This window comes from Schistocerca gregaria, chromosome 4, assembly GCF_023897955.1.
Source record: "Schistocerca gregaria isolate iqSchGreg1 chromosome 4, iqSchGreg1.2, whole genome shotgun sequence".
In the NCBI taxonomy this organism is placed as follows: Eukaryota; Metazoa; Arthropoda; class Insecta; order Orthoptera; family Acrididae; genus Schistocerca; species Schistocerca gregaria.
This window is the reverse complement of record NC_064923.1, coordinates 755,337,101-755,353,616: the sequence shown is the minus strand read 5'-3', so window position 1 is coordinate 755,353,616 and position 16,516 is coordinate 755,337,101. Positions and strand designations below refer to the sequence as shown.

The 16,516-nt window shown below is 43.4% G+C and overlaps 1 protein-coding gene across 1 annotated transcript in view; it reads left to right on the top strand.

Moving 5' to 3' along the window:
* Positions 1-16,516, top strand: part of LOC126267900 (uncharacterized) — a 1,063,720-nt gene that overhangs the window by 287,350 nt on the left and 759,854 nt on the right. Inside the window, exon 13 of the mRNA XM_049973211.1 lies at positions 971-1,176. Coding sequence (XP_049829168.1) covers positions 971-1,176 — 206 coding nt within the window. The remainder of the gene's footprint in view (positions 1-970; positions 1,177-16,516) is intronic.

Sequence of the window (16,516 nt, the reverse complement as noted above, 5' to 3'; positions counted from 1 at the left end):
AAATCAACAAAAGTAAAAAATGGGTAATGGAACGTTGTTAAATCAAATCATGAGATGCTAAGGGCATTGCGTTAGGAAATGATACTTGCACAGCAAAACATCTGGTGATGTCCAAAGCAAAGGGGACTAAAATGCTGAGTGGCAGTAGCAAAAATTACAGTTTTGGAAAAGAAAGCTTGGGGATATTTTTTTAAGGTTTGTGTCTGGGGTGCAGCCTTGTATAGGAGGTAAATGTGGATGATAAGCAGTTCAGACAAGACGACAATAAATAATGGTTCAAATGGCTCAAAGCACTGTGGGACTTAAGTTCTGAGGTCATCAGTCCCCTAGACAGAAATACTTACACCTAAGTAAGGACATCACACACATCCATGCCCGAGGCAGGATTCGAACCTGCGACCGTAGTAGCTACACGGTTCCGGACTGAGACGGCAATAAAAGATATAACTCAGAAGAGAAGTAGTTCATGGTACAACATGACTAAAAACTACGTACAGGTTGGCAGCACACGTTCTGATGCTAGAAGGAATCATGAGTTTGGTAGTGCAGGGGGATGTGAGTGGGAGGGAGCGTAAAATTGCAGAGGCAGAGCAAGACTTGACTACAGGAAGCGGGCTCTAATGGATGTACGTTGCAGTAGTTACGCAGGGATGAAGAGGCTTCCACTGGAAAGAGTGTTATGGGAAGGCGCATCAGACTATGTGTAGTCTCCAGACCACAGCAACAAGGCAGAAGCATAAATTCATCCTCCAGTTAAAATTCCAAACAAAAAAGGTACAAGCCCAAAGGCTACAAACATTGTATTACACGAATATTAGTGTCTTTTTATTCTTAATCAGTAGTTGTGCCTATAAGTGTCAAGTCCCTCGCTGCTTTAATGGAAAGAGGCCAGCCTCTGCGACACCCCTTGCATTCCGCATACCCGAGCCGCCAGGTCTTGTTACCACACGTACCTGCGTTGCACTTACAGCACTGCGAGCAGCTGAGGGAGCTGATCGCAGAGGCGTCGGGCGCGGCGCCGGCTGCCCAGGAGGAGACGGCAGGGCCGTGCCGGAGGGTGCGGGCGCAGCGGCTGCTGGCGGCGCGCGAGAAGCTGCTGCTGGAGGTGGGCCGCATGGTGCGGCTGGGCCGGCTGCTCAGGAGCCGACTGCGGGAGCCGCTGGCCGCCGGCGACAGGTGAGGCCTGCAGCGAGCGAGCGGCCGCCGCTGGGGGCGGGCGGCGAGGTGCTGTCGGCGCGGGGCGCAGACTCGACTCACGGCCCAAGTAGCACTCCGTTAATCCCGCACGGCTGCCCATCAATCCGTAAAGTACGAGCGGGTCGAGAGAGCTCTTCCGCAGGCATCCCAGATACATCTGTGTCTGCGGAGTTAGGTGGCCAGCTTGTAACCTCCCCCTCACTTACCGACCTTAAGGACAGTAAAAATTAAACCGCGTGTACCTAATGGAAATTTGGGAAAAGCAATCGACAGCGAAGTTAATCTGTTGATAAAAAGGGAGGAAAGGGTTACATCTAAATCAACGGAAAAATGCAAATGAAACTGGTGGAAATTAATTTTGAGAAAAGGGTAAAATTAATAAAGAAAGTAAATGTCCAGTCATTAGGTTAACAATTAATTGGCGTTAATTAGATACTTGAGGTTTGGGGAAAATTACGGTCGCCAGTCCTATGGACAACTACTATAATAACTGAAAAAAAAGGTTATTGCATATATAATTAGCACTAAAAGCGTAGCAACTGAAGGTTGACACGTGTTGTGTCAAAACTGAATGTTTGTCAGAAGTAATAAATTTCGCAACACTCTGACTTAATTTAGCAAAAGAATTGATGAAACTGGAAAATTGAAAGTTAAAGATCAGTATTAATTTCAGTCACTAATTTGTTTCTGAAGCACTACGAAATTCAGTAAAATAAGGTTAGTCTTGGGCTACCTCAACAATCATTTCAAAAGCTACTTGAATCTATGCAATTTAGAAATAAGAGATTTAACTTTGAACTTCAATTAAATGATTCTGAACAATTAACAATAGTAAAATTTAGTACGTACCAAGCTGAGCTGCAGTCACAGGTAAGCTAAAATATGGTAACAAAACTCGCACTCTTAATTTGTGCTTGTGTAATCTAAATATTATAGCCAGCTATGAATATCTTAACTGAACTTTGAAATTAAAGCAGTGAAATCGAATGATATTACTTTAATGCTGGCGTTTGAATTTCAACGACACTCGGGTTCATTCCAGAAAAGGAAGTGACCACGCTTGGTAATGCAATTCGGACAATGAGCAACAAAGATTCATGCTAAGTTGCTGTAATTTTGTGAGGCAAATTGAACACTTTTAAAAGCTGAGGTCTGCCATACAGTCTAAAACTTTAAATGCTTCCAGTCTTCCTTGTTGGTTGATTGAAGGTTTGAAGTCATCAGTCGAGGATGTGGCGACAGTCACCCACTGTCGGTGGTTGCTGTTGCAGAAGCTGGATGTTGGCGCGCCTTCTTCTCGACACTGTCACCAGCCAAAACAGGCTCTTGATGTGCGCCAGCTAATGTTTCCCATCCGCGACACCGTGTCAGAAACTATCATAGCATGTCGAGTGCAATTACATGCTGCCAAACCCCGAAAGTGCGGCATCTCAAGGGAGCGTCACATAACACACCTGCTCCACCGCCCTACTCCAGCCAGTCTCTCCTCTCACTGCACTCCATGCGGCACAGTTAACAACACTATCAAAGATCCTAAACACTTTGGTTCTCCACACTACCTATGGATGTTATCGTTCGATAGTATAGTTTTCCTTAGGCAAGACCCAGCGTAAAAATACATTTACAAAACAAACCAATTATACATCGACATAAATGCATATATATATTTTGTAAGATGGCAAGAACTATGCCCCTTACATGAAGTCATTAAAGATCACCTAACTCACGTTGAGCAAACAGTAGGGCTGAACAACAAATGATTGACAAGATACAATGCATTTTGTAGAGGGTATAGTATGGACGTATTGGAATAATGAATGTCAGGTGATGGTTTTAAAGAAATACACATGACATGAAAACTTTGTGGAAATGAGACGATTTACTGGATGCTAGTTTACCCCAGGGAAACATTTAGAGTTGACCGTGGCCGGCTAGGGAATGGCAAAGGGAAGTAGCTTAGGGTGGCTTGAGCTTTGAGAAAGCAGTAACGAGGAGCGGCCTCCAGCCGCCTTAAGATGAGTGACAGTGAGTGGGTGGTTGACCCCAACTCAATGCTGGTGTACTGGGAAATAGACACAAAACTTGTACACCTGTTGATAAATGTTCATCGTCCTGTTTTCTGTCCAGAGCCTGAAGTAAATCAGGTGAAGAGTGACAGCATGATATATGCCAGCCACTGATGGGAACGTAGGCCCAAGCAATTTGAAGTACTCTCCTGGGAGTCAGAATTCCGGAAAACTTGATGTTTGTGTAGACACTAACCTTGATGGGTGGCCTGCGGGAGCTAAATTGAAGAAGTTGAGAGGAAGGGAAAGTTCGTGGGAATTTGTTCACTTCCCAGAGCAGGCATTGGTCGGTGCTGCGAAGCGACGCATAATTAATGCGACTTGTGCTGCAATTGGCATAAGTGATTTTGCTGGAGGGGAAACAGAGGCGAAGAGAGGACTGGCAGAAGTGTCAGTAGAGGTCTTCTGTTCCCAGCTTGTCTAGAGTCCGGACGTGGCGTTCTTGCCTCAGCTTGCCTGAGAAAGAGTGAGCATCTCTTCAGTTTAGGACTTAGCAAACAGAACGATTGAGCTTGGTGATAGAAAGTTTTCGTTCAGCTATGTACTGAGCAATATAGCTAGAAGTGAATAGACGAGCGCAGCCTTGCAGTACCACAAGATCGGCTGACGTCCGCATAACGCCGCCACACTGCCACACTGAATTCGTTGATATTGCGCCCGCTCCGTCACTGATTAATTTGTTGGATTACGTCGGCAAAGTTTCCACGAGGATTTCATGGGCTGTGTATTGTAGAATTCTTCTCGCACTTCGCATTATGCCTGGGTCAGTCAATAGGAATTACTTTTGAGTTATCACGCTTTACTCCACGCAAACGCAATTTATTACCACTGCCTGTTAGGAGAGTCATGTAATGTGATGATTGAAGGTCGTGAGTTAAAATAAATTTGTGCTAATCGACTGCATCTGTTTTCAATGAAGTAGCTGAAATCTCAAGTCACTTTATTAATTAATTTTATGTTCAACATTGCATCTGGTGTTCAATAGCTGAATATAACATCAATGTGCCCCCTTTTTAATTAAAAGTGATCAATTCTGAATAAATTAATGTCAACACTGCCACCGCAGTTCAATCAGGAGTCACAGGTGTTTAGTACTGCGTATTCCAATATTGTGGCAGTTTTGCACTCTCTGTTGATCTGTTAGTCAATTGGGGTGAACACACGCCAAAACCAGCTAAGTGACGGGTGGGGTGTTAAAATATATATAGTAAAACAATTACAATATATAAAGACACGGAAATGTCATATCTTCAGGTAACAAAATAAGGAAAAAAATTTATAATAGATGGAAATAGGAGGATATGCATTTCCAGCATTACAAGCTGAAGTGTTTAAACTCTGAAGAGTGTTCCTGGAGCCACTCTGTAGCAATTCTGGACTTGTGGGGTGTCGCATTGTCCTGCTCGTATTGCTCAAGTCCATCGGAACGTACAATGGACATGAATGGATGGTTACGTACATGTCAGCTCTCAGAGTCGTACCTAGACATATCAGGGGTCCCGTATCACTCCAACTGCACACACCCCACACCATCACAGAGCCTCCAACAGCTTATACAGTCCCCTGCTGACATGCAGGTTCCATGGATTCATGAGGTTGTTTCCACACCCGTACACGGCCATCCGCTCGATACAATTTGAAACGAGACTCGTCCGACGAGGCAACATGTCTCCAGTCATCAACAGTCCAATGTCTGTGTTGATGGCCCCAGGCGAGGTACAAAGCTTTGTGTTGTGCAGTCACCAAGGGTACACGAGTGGACCTTCGGCTCCGAAACCCCATATCGATGATGATTCGTTGAATGGTTCGCGCTCTGACAGTTGCTGACGGCCGAACATTCAAATCTGCAGCAGCTTGTGGAAGGGTTGCTCTTCTACGTGTACATCTACATTTATACTCCGCAAGCCACCCAACGATGGCGCCACTGTCATTACCTTCCTTTCCTGTTCCAGTCGCGTACGGTTCGCGGGAAGAACGACTGCCGGAAAGCCTCCGTGAGCGCTCGAATCTCTCTAATTTTGCATTCGTGATCTCCTCGGGAGGTATAAGTACCGTCCAGAAACGCACCCTCTCGAAACCTGGACAGGAAGCTACAACGCGATGGTACGCGCCTCTCTTGCAGTCTGCCACTTAACATAGAATGGCTTATGCGCAGCTTGACATTGACTTCTGGGATATCTCGATAGACAACCGAAGTTTATACGAATGAGTGAAAAACAAACTTATGTTTGCACATAATGGCTGAGATCGCCTTTGTCCTTCAGGTGGTCTTAAAAATAAAACTTTTATCCTATAAATATTCTAATGAGGTACGCTCTTGAGTTTTCGTACTGTTTAGTGCCAGGCACTTTGTTTTCTATTTGGGTTTACTGTCCTATCTGCAACAACGGCGTTAAAATTTAAGCAAATTGTGCCTTGACTCTGGCAGTAGCCAGGTAAGGTAGAACAGATGGCGAGTAACTAACCCAGCGCTATTCCACGGTGATCAAAGGAAAGCTTGGAAAAGTGAGACCCAGTTAACCGTGATTTTGGTCCTTACAACACCCGGTAACAATTTAGCCGCCAAATACCGTGTCTGAAATTGCAGTAATGTTACGCTCGGCAGGCCTTTCTTAAACAATTGGTTCAAATGGCTCTGAGCACTATGGGACTCAACTGCTGTGGTCATCAGTCCCCTAGAACTTAGAACTACTTAAACCTAACTAACCTAAGGACATCACACACATCCATGCCCGAGGCAGGATTCGAACCTACGACCGTAGCAGTCGCACGGTTCCGGACTGCGCGCCTAGAACCGCGAGACCACCGCGGCCGGTCTTAAACAATTGTTTGAGTGCAATTATAGCAGAAAGTTCGATGCTTCTCAATATGTCAGCCAAGACCTGTCTTTATTACTCCCTCAGTTATTCCGTTTCATTGAGTTATCTTTCATCGAGCGCCAGACAATACTGATTCCCTAGAGGATAAAATTTTATACCAAGAATGAAATTTTTACAAAAAATAATAAACGTTACATTTCATGTGTACACAAACTTAAAACTACCCTACTTTAAACATGAACCTTTATATAATAAAGACGTCATTAGTCTTCAAACATGATCAGACGAATATTCTGTAACGCTCATACAGTTACACTCTGGGTTATAAAAGTACACATTTATATTATTAAGAGTATACCTATCTGCATTTATGTAAGGCAGTATCATTGTGTTACTTCAGCATTTACTTATTTATGAACAGATTTAAGTTTAACAGACCCACAGCTCTGGCATACGCGAAACTTAAGCTCTCTTTCTCGCAATATTTTCATCCTCTGCATCTCTGAATCCCAGCCAAAACTGTTATTTATGTATGATTTTTCCGCTGTTGGCAATATAAATATTGCACTTAATGTTTGTAACATTTCACTTGATTCCGTAAACGGGTGATGAAGTTAAGCTAAATAAATGTGACAGAAATAAATTGTGTACCACTTAATCAAAAACAGTCTTGTTTGCAATTTATTCTTTTATTAACAGCGCTTTCGCCTTCGGAGGGCATCTTCAAACTACCTAAAAAATTTTCTTTGTACAACATTTTAGAACCAGAAAAGCGATCTGTGCTATACTGAAGCACGCATCGGATCTGATGAACCCGCAAAGACGTTTTCCTTTTACAACATTTGAAAAACCATAAAACGACTTTATTAATGTCTTTGTGGGTTGTTCTGCTATAAGTTCTCCGGGCTTCGAAATAATGTGTTGTGCTTTTCCTATACTTTCTTTGCGCCTAATACTTAGATACCGTCTTTGTTTACTTATTTTTTAACAGTGAGTGGTAAGTGTAAACGTGTTGTTTCATTCAGTATCAGTAACAGAAACGGTAAAACCTAGCCTAAAACTCTCACATTTAAAATAAAAATATACATTTTCCAGTACTGCTTATTTTGTATTTAAAAGTGAAGGTGACTGCAGCATTAAAAAATTGAAGGCATTTGTCACTTTGTGGTCTCGGGTGAAACACAGAAAGCGGTACGCGCGATGCGTTAGCGGGTAAGTGCCAGGCTATAAATCTTCAGTGACATGGGGCAGTGGTCAGCACACGGGACTAACATTCGGGAGGAGGACGGTTCAAATCCCTGTCCGGCCATCCAGATTTAGGTTTTCGGCGATTTTCTTAAATCGCTTAAGGCGTGGATCCTTCGAAAGGCGCGTGGTTCCTTCCCGACCCTTCAGTAATCCGACCTTCCGCTCTGTCTATAATGACCCTCTGTCGATGGGACGTTAAGCCGTAGCCAGCCTCCCTACCTAAGATTCCGCAAATATCCGGATCGGTCCTCAGTCAGTTTTTTTTCTTCTGGCATTTTTCACTTATTTCAAGTCTACCAATGGCTTGTTACTGACATGTCTTGCAGCACACGAGGGGGAAGGGTGGGGGTAGGTGGTGGAGAGGGGCGTGAGCCTCCGCTGTACTGTACGACCCTTAAAACTTGCTGGGCTGGTCATTTAAAAGCTCTCAGAGCAAGACAAGGTCATAGCACCTCCATACCTACTTTAGTTGGACTATACCCGCAAAAGAATTGTGGTGTTCAGTTCAATCTAGTGATTGACGACGGTTTTCCACCTAAAATAAATCAATGCTCCTCTAAGGTAAATGCGTTTAATGTCTTGTACACGCGAAATGCACTGTAATTTTTCTAATAAGGCTACCGCCTGAAGCAACGGCAGTCAGCCTGGTCCCTGCAGCCCACTAGCGGGCGTTCCAGCTGTCTTTGTAGTCGGTAGGTGGTTTTTTTCATAAGGGTTCCATAAGTTTTTGACACGAAGTATCTGCTAAGTAATTATTATTATATGTTTTAACTATCTGCAACTACCCTTTACAAATTTTATAAAGTTACTTCCCTACTTCATAAAACACCATTACTGTGAAACCAGTAGAGGTTAGAAAATGTTACTAGTAACAGAATAAGAAAAGTCGGCGATAAGTAAAAAGGGTTGACTACCCCGGGTTGCAAAGATAACGGTCATAGACAATGTTTTAAATATTGTTCCTATGACGTTCCGCAATACTTGGAACGGGTCGTCAACAAGTTTAAATTTCACGCCAGCAAATTAAAATTACACCGGATGTTTCCTGTATGTTTATGTTTGAATTAAAAGCTTCTTACACAGCATAAAGTTTCTTATTCCTAATAAACTCTGAAGGTATTATTTACAGTTTGGCACATACAGTTGATTGTTGTGTACTCCATTTGAGTTCTGGGTATGCACTTTGTCCATTCTACCGTGTGAATGCAGTGTGGCAAATTCCATTTTGTAACAGGATGCCACAGCGGACGCCCTTCTTTGGTCCAAATGGTTCTGAGCACTATGGGACTTAACTTCTGAGGTCATCAGTCCCCTATAACTTAGAATTACTTAAACCTAACTAACCTAAGGACATCACACGCATCCATGACCGAGGCAGGATTCAAACCTGCGACCGTAGCGCTCGCGCTGTTCCAGACTGTAGCGCCTAGAACCGCTCGGCCACCCAGGGCCGGCTTTCGTCCACTCCGCATTCCATTTAGTCTACAGGCTCAGTGATGCAAAGTTTAACAATCCAACGTATCAGAATAATTTGTTAACTGTCCGTTGGATCGGACGCTCTCATATCAGTGCAGTTAGCCTTCCGAGCTGTGGTTGCGCAATATCGGAGTGTGATGGTAGCCCGTTGCAAGAAATGGACTTCTAAAGACAAAACTTGGTTTGACGAGAATGCAACATGTTAGGACGCAGCACTTTGGTGGCAACACCAGAGAATCTGTGGTGACAAGGACCAGTGTATGACGATCAATAATGGTGCGATTTCATACAATCACTACTTTGATTACTCAGGTTTGTCGGTGTCTAAACTATGCATGTAAAGGTCAACAAAGGCGGATGTTGTTATGGACAGTAATGTAAAATATCTCTTCCCTGTGAAATATATTACTGAAATACTTTACGACTGTTGGCGTTGCAGAGAACTGGTAGCCTAACGTAGCACTGTAGCACTTTTGTAATGTCAGCAAGAAAAGTATTTCACTCACACAGCCCATCACAGGCTTGGTCTCGAATCCTGCCTCGGGCATGTATGTGTGTGATGTCCTTAGGTTAGTTACGTTTAATTAGTTCTAAGTTCTAGGGGACTGATGACCACAGATGTTAAGTCCCATAGTGCTCAGAGCCATTTGAACCTTTTTTTTTTAATAAAGAGCTAAAACTGTAACAACAAAAGTAGTCACGAAAGGCGATTTGCTTCTTCAAGTTTTAACATATATTCTGCTCTGTATTGGATGAGAACTACTTTTTCAAACGTTTCACAGGACTACTTTAATCTTCTGATACTTGACGTTGCTCTTGGTGCACGCTGTCTAACTTAATCAAATGCGTTTTCAATAAAATTTTCATGATCGCACTAAATATAATGATTTTGTTGAGAGGTTTTGACGGCTGAGCATTTACCACCAGAACTCTAATAAAAATGTCACGTGTTGTATTCCCTACTGAGTGTTTACATGACGATATATGTTTACCAAAAGCCGTTCTGTGTTGCGAATTGATATGCACTTTGCATCTATTTTCAAACGCGCTTTCCAAAGAGATTAATGTTGTTTACTAACCAGATCGTTATAGGCATTTAGAAAGAACGACAGCGGAAACCAGTGGAACGATAGCCTTGATGAGTTTGCAGAAATGGCGAGCTTTCTCTGGCACTTACTGGAATCGCTGTAGTTCCCGCTCGACTTAACGAACAAGCAGCCTTTGTGCCGTCCCGTCGCGTTTGTGTGCTGTGTTTGAGGCATCCCGTCCTCTCAGATGCGAGCGCTTCCTCGCCACAGGAACAGACGCCGGCGGTAAACTGTTTATGCGCCTTCCCACCGAGCGCCGCTGCTAGCTCCCAACCTGGTGAACAAACTGTTTACAACCGCAATGCACTGCTTCACCTTGAGCAGGTCGGTACAAAATGTCTCAAAGCTTCGCCTCTCTCAAAGAATTTTCAGTCGTAGCATCCTCAAACGCGCAGTTTTAAGTACGCTAAACGGAATAACGGATGATGAGTCACTTTAACTTTTCGTTTTTCAAGTCAGCTGTCTTAGAACCAGTGTTACGAGCCCCTCCATTTCTTTGCGTTGCAGCATTGTATTCATTTCTGCCAGCATTGTGTTCAATATCATCAGCTGTATGTACTGTTCACAGTCATAGTTGTCTTTTCTTAAAAATTTTCACTCTATTGCTTCTTCCGTTGTCACTGTTCAAAGCCCGGTTGGAGTCCAAACAGCTAGCAAATCTGAGGCTGTAGCATGCTGCGCTTGAAGATGGTGATTGGACCAGTCGGCGAAATATGGCGTATGAAATGGGATCGTCGATCTGGTTACACTCCGAAATCTGTAATCTCTCCTTCCATTGTCAAGTTATGTATTACTGGGAGTCGTGGTACGTGTCCTGCCACCTTCTTTATCATTCTGATAAGAATTTTGCCCAGGCTTCGTTAGCGAGATGTTTTAACACAGATCTTCACATCTCACTTTGACCCCGAACGATGTGGCTTAGTGGTTAGCACACTTGTATTTATTTGGAAGGACAACGGTTCAAATCCCCATCTGACCATATAGATTTAAGTTTTCTGTTATTTCCCTAAACTCCTTGAGGCAAATCCCGGTATGATTACTTGGGAAAGGACACGAGTGGTTTCCGCCCCCATCCTTCGCTACTCAGAGCTTGTGCACCGTCTCCCAAGACCTCATTGTCGACAGTATGTTAAACAGCTTCCTTCCTACTTGATTTGAACATGTCATTCTTAGTGTCTTCTTCCTCTTCTCCTTCTTCTTCTTCTTCTTCTTCTTCTTCTTCTTCTTGTCTCCCTCCTCCACCTCCTTCTTCCACATTTGTCACTGCTTACGTCGATCTCTCACACGGTTCTGCATTCCAGACGTCAAGTTCATTTTTAATTGTCTGATAATGTTTAATTAGGATCGATTTTTTATATGAAATATGTTTTCTTGCGTTGCACTAGATAGAACTTTCTCGTTTCAATAACCAAGTTAATGAGTGGTTCCTCGATGCTGCTCTGGTGCTTGTGGCCAGGCAGCCCCTTCGAAGAGGAGTCAAAGGGGTTGCCTGCTCTCAGGCGAAAGTGCGCCACTCAGGAGAATGGGTGTCAGAGTATGTAAATAGGTAGATTTTTAATTTGCGCAATGAACGTGCGCTGGTGGCGTTGAGGGTGTTGTCAAACTGAGGAGATTTAGAGGGACCCTTTACCATTTTATTCCCCTTGTGTTAATGTTAGGACCCCCTCCTCCACCCCACCATGATCACCCAACAGGAGGGCAAAAAAAAAAAAGAGGCTGAAACAACATAACACCCTTTCCTGCTTCGGATCACGTTCAGATTTCGTCGATTGGTTTTGAACGGTCCGTAGTCGTTCCGCCCTGTATATTAGAGCAAAAATTGTGGTCGTGCTACACTCCAAATTGGTCAGATCACTTTCAGTGTGGCTGCAGTCATATGATATCCGTACAGAAGGGTTCGATCTTCCGTAGGGTGCCAGCAGTATCAAAGTTTGTAAATAACTTCGTTCTGTCCCCAGCCGCAATACGAACTGACGTTTTCGACCGCGAAATGTGCGGGAATCAACACCCCCAAGAGAAGGGGTGCCACGTCTTCAGGCTTTTTTTTTCTCGATTCAGGGCTGTGGTGTCTCTGAAATGTTTTCCTCGGCCACCCGTAAGAAAATAGCGTCGCGGTTCTGACCTCCATCACAGAGACATCAAAGGGAGAAGTTAAGTGTGGGTAAGAGGAACCGTCACGACCTTCTCATCGTGTGACACGTCCACGATGGCGTTGGGGAAACGTTTGGTGAAATTTGGTGCCAATGTGACGTCATTAACCCACCTTACAGCTCACAAGAACTTCTGAGCTGTACCCTTCTTTTCGTATGTGTCGACTTGTAGGTTTTTCAAGCGTCGCCGAACCCGAAGATGATGTCGCGGGACTCCATGCTTTTGCGCCATTACAGAGGACAATTGTAGGCACCTTTGAGCAAAAATTTCAAACTTATGCAGTGAAATTGGAGACAATTACGGGGTTTCGAAAACGTGAATCTTCCATTCTATCGCACAGTGTAGTTTCGTCCTGGCGAAAATTGTTTGATAAGTAATAACTTGTTGTAAAACCTTGTAGATTAGAACTATGATCCGCATCAGATTAAAGCTGATCATATAATTGCTTTGTATGGGGATTGTGTGTCTGGAGACATTAATTCCTACAACACTACCCATCAAAATAAAAGATCGCACTAGAGACCAGATCGTTTTAGTCTGTGGGAAACATTCAGACACCTTTACATATGGAGACTTTAATAACATAGCTTATTCGTTGTTTGTACAACAAAAATACGCAAATCAAAAAAAAATTTGCATCGCCCCAGTTCCCAGAACTCCTGAAGATAGACGTTCACTGTGGATGTTGTACCACAGACACAGTCCCTTTGACTGTTCAGACCCATCACTAAACCCACCCAAAGATGTAAACAACCATGCATGAGCAGCGCTTATTAGACGGAGGGGGTCCCACAGCCAATCAGTTCCCAGTCATTGCAGCAGGAAGGAGGTACACGTCTCGTGTTCTCTGTAGTTCAACCATGGCTAGACGGTCAATACCGCGGTTCGATTACGTCCGCATTGTTACTTTGTGCCAGGAAGGGTCTCAACAAGGGAAGTGTCCATGCGTCTCGGAGTGAACCAAAACGATGTTGTGTGGACATGGAGGAGATACAGAGGGACAGGAACTGTCGACGACATGCCTCGCTCAGGCCGCCCAAGGGCTACTACTGCAGTGGATGACCGCTACCTACGGATGAGGCTGCGAGGAACCCTGACAGCAACGCCATAAACATCATTTCCGCCATTTTCATTGCTCATGAAAACCACACATTGCATTTTGTACCACCATGCAGCGAGACCTTCAGAGGTGATGGTGAAGACTGCTATACACACCGATACCACTAATAGCCAGTAGCACGTCCTCTTGCACTGATGCTTGCCTGCATTAGTCGTGGCACACTGTCCACAAGTTCATCAAGGCACCGTTGGTCCAGATTGTCCCATTCATCAACGGCGATTCGGCGTAGATCCCTCAGAGAGGTTGGTGAGTCACGTCGTTCACAAACAGCCCTTTTCACTCTATCTCAGGCATGTTCGGTAGGGTTCATGTCTGAAGAACATGCTGGCCACTCTAATCGAGCGATGTCGTTATTCTGAAGGAAGTCATTCACAATATGTGCACGATGGGGGCGCGAATTGTCGTCCATGAAGACGTATGCCTCGCCAATATGCTACAAATATGGTTGCACTATCGGTCAGAGGATGCCATTCACGTATCGCACAGCCTTTACGGCACATACCATGACCACCAGCGGCATACGTCGTGCCCACATAATGCCACCCCAAAAAAGCAGAGAACCTCCACCTTGTTGCACTCGCTGGACAGTGTGTCTAAGGCGTTCAGCTTGACCGGGTTGTCTCCTAACACGTCTCCGACGATTGTCTAGTTGAAGGTATATGCGACACTCATCGGTGAAGAGAACCTGGTGCCAATCCTGAGCGGTCCATTTGGAATGTTGTTGGGATCATCTGTACCGCGCTGCATGGTGTCGTGGTTACAAAGATGGATCTCGCCATGAATGTCGGGAGTGAAGTTGCACATCATGCAGCCTATTGCGCACAGTTTGAGTTGTAACACGACGTCCTGTAGCTGCACGAAAAGCATTATTCTCTAAGCTGGTCATAGGTTGTGTGCACTTTCTGCAGGCACTGACCATCATTTTGCAGCAAATTGCTCTGATTTCTTTGACTGATGGGGTTGCTAAGTGCTATACCACCTACTGCACTCCCCTCGTGAATTCAACTCGATTTATAAACTGAAGGAAACATTTCACAGCATTCTCTTATGAACTGCTACAAATTTTGCAGTGAACACATGGTGTGGCGTGGGGCGATCACTCTGTTTTTAAAATAATTGAAAAGCCACGATCGCTTCAATCTAATAAACGATTGAAGCGATCGTGGCTTTTCAATTATTTTGCTACAAATTTGTCGGGAAATAGACCGCGCCGCTCGAATTGTCAACACAACTGGCACTGCTAAGAGTATCCTACGACTTTCACATCGTTGGCAACGGGTTACACAGTATGCTGAAGACTACTTTGAAACACGTATCTATTCTGTACGAGCTGTAAATACGTAAATAGTTGCCACTATTAAAGGTCCAACCCTCGTATTTTTGAATTGGGATGGGTTATAAATAACAAATTTCATACGTCAATATATGTATTGCAAAGGTACTGTGAATATTCAGATTTCGTTAAATAAATGTTTGCAAGGTGATCTTGGGTGGGATCGAGCTATTATGCTGATTACACGCTTTTGTGCAATGAATACATTTTCTCCTAATGATGAACTGCCCCAAAATGTAAAGCCATATGAAAGCAGTGAATGTAAATAAGCATGGTAGGCTAATTTACTGAGATTTTTGTTACCAAAATTTGGAATAACATTAATAGCATATGTAGGTGAACCTAAACGTATCATCAGTGTGTTTCTTCCAGTACCATTTTAGCATCAACGCATACACCCAGAAATTTGGAATACTCTGCCTTAGCAACAGACTTCTGTTCAAAGTCTATATTAATCAGTGATGTTATGCCATTTACTGAACAGAACTGTGTTTACTATGTTTTCTTAAAATTTTGTGAGAGTCTTTGCAGACAACCAGTTAAGTTTTCTGAAAGGCATTTTTTAGAATTTTCTCAGCTAATTATTGTTTGTTGGGTGTAATTAATATACCTGTATCATCAGTAAAGAGAACTAACTTTTCATCTTCATGAACATAGAGTCGAAAGTCATTAATATATATTAAGAACAATAAGGAACCCAAGACTGAACGCTATGGGACACCATTCTTGATTTCTCCCCAGTTAGAGGACTCTGCTGCTGTTGATTTCAACCTTCTGCGTTCTTCCAGTTAAATATGAATTAAACCATTTGTGCACTGTCCCCCTCATACCACAATGCTTAAGCTTATCTAGAGAAATTTCATGATTCACTCAGTGCAAAGCCCTTGAGAGATCACAAAAATTTTCAATGGGTGGTGTTCGGTTATTCAGAGCATTTAATATTTGATCAGTGAAAGCATATATAGCATTTTCTGTTGAAAAGCCTCTCTCAGAACCAATCTGATATTTTGTTAGTATTTCATTTTTACAAATGTGTGAAGATACTCTTGGATGCATCACTTTTTTTAAGAATTTTGGACAAAGCTGTCAGAACTGAGATTGGGCGGTAGTTGTTAGCATCAGACATATCCCCTTTTTTATGCAAAGGTTTAACAAGAGCATGCGTCAGTCTATCCGGAAAAATGTCCTGTTTCAGCGAGGTACTACGTATGTGGCTGTGACTCCTAGTTATCTGTTGGGAACAAGCTTTCAGTACTCTACTGGACATGCCATCAATTCCATGCAAGCTTTTAGTTTTGGATGAATTTATTATTTTCCTAATTTCAGTGGGAGAGGTGGGAAGAATTTCAGTTTTATAAAGCTGCATAGGTATTGCCTCTTCCATGTACAGCCTTCCATTTTCCAGTGAATTGCTGGTTTCTATTTTCTCTAAAACGTTTAAAAAATTATTATTAAAAATATTTTCTGCTTCTGACTTTCTGTTAACAATTTTTTCGTAGAGTCTGATAGAAATACAGTCTTTCTGTGCTCTCCGCTGCCGTGATTCCCTTCTGACAATATTCCAAATTGTTTTAATTTTGTTACCAGAGGTGCTAATCTCAGCATAAGTTACGTTACACAAAAATCTCCACCACTGCTGTTGTGTAGCACCCCACACGCACGAAGTACTACAGTTCGCCTATGCTCAAGCTACATAATTCAGTCGAATGGCATTTACTATGGTGAGAAATGTAACGTAATCTGGCTCGCAACCTTTGCTGCTGGCAATATTCGCCATTCAGCGAGCTTTTGGGGCACCCTGTACCTACTGCTGATTGAACCGTTCATAGGCTGCCATCCAGTCTACTCAAGCGACACTACATTACGACTATGATCATTAGCTATATCCTGCTTTTCCTGTCATGTTAACACGTCATTTGCGTGCTCCATTCACGATCCTGCAATTTTCACCAACGAAGTCGGCAAAGAACCCAATATACTGGCGCCTATCGTGTTCGCGGTATCATAAACCTCTTCCT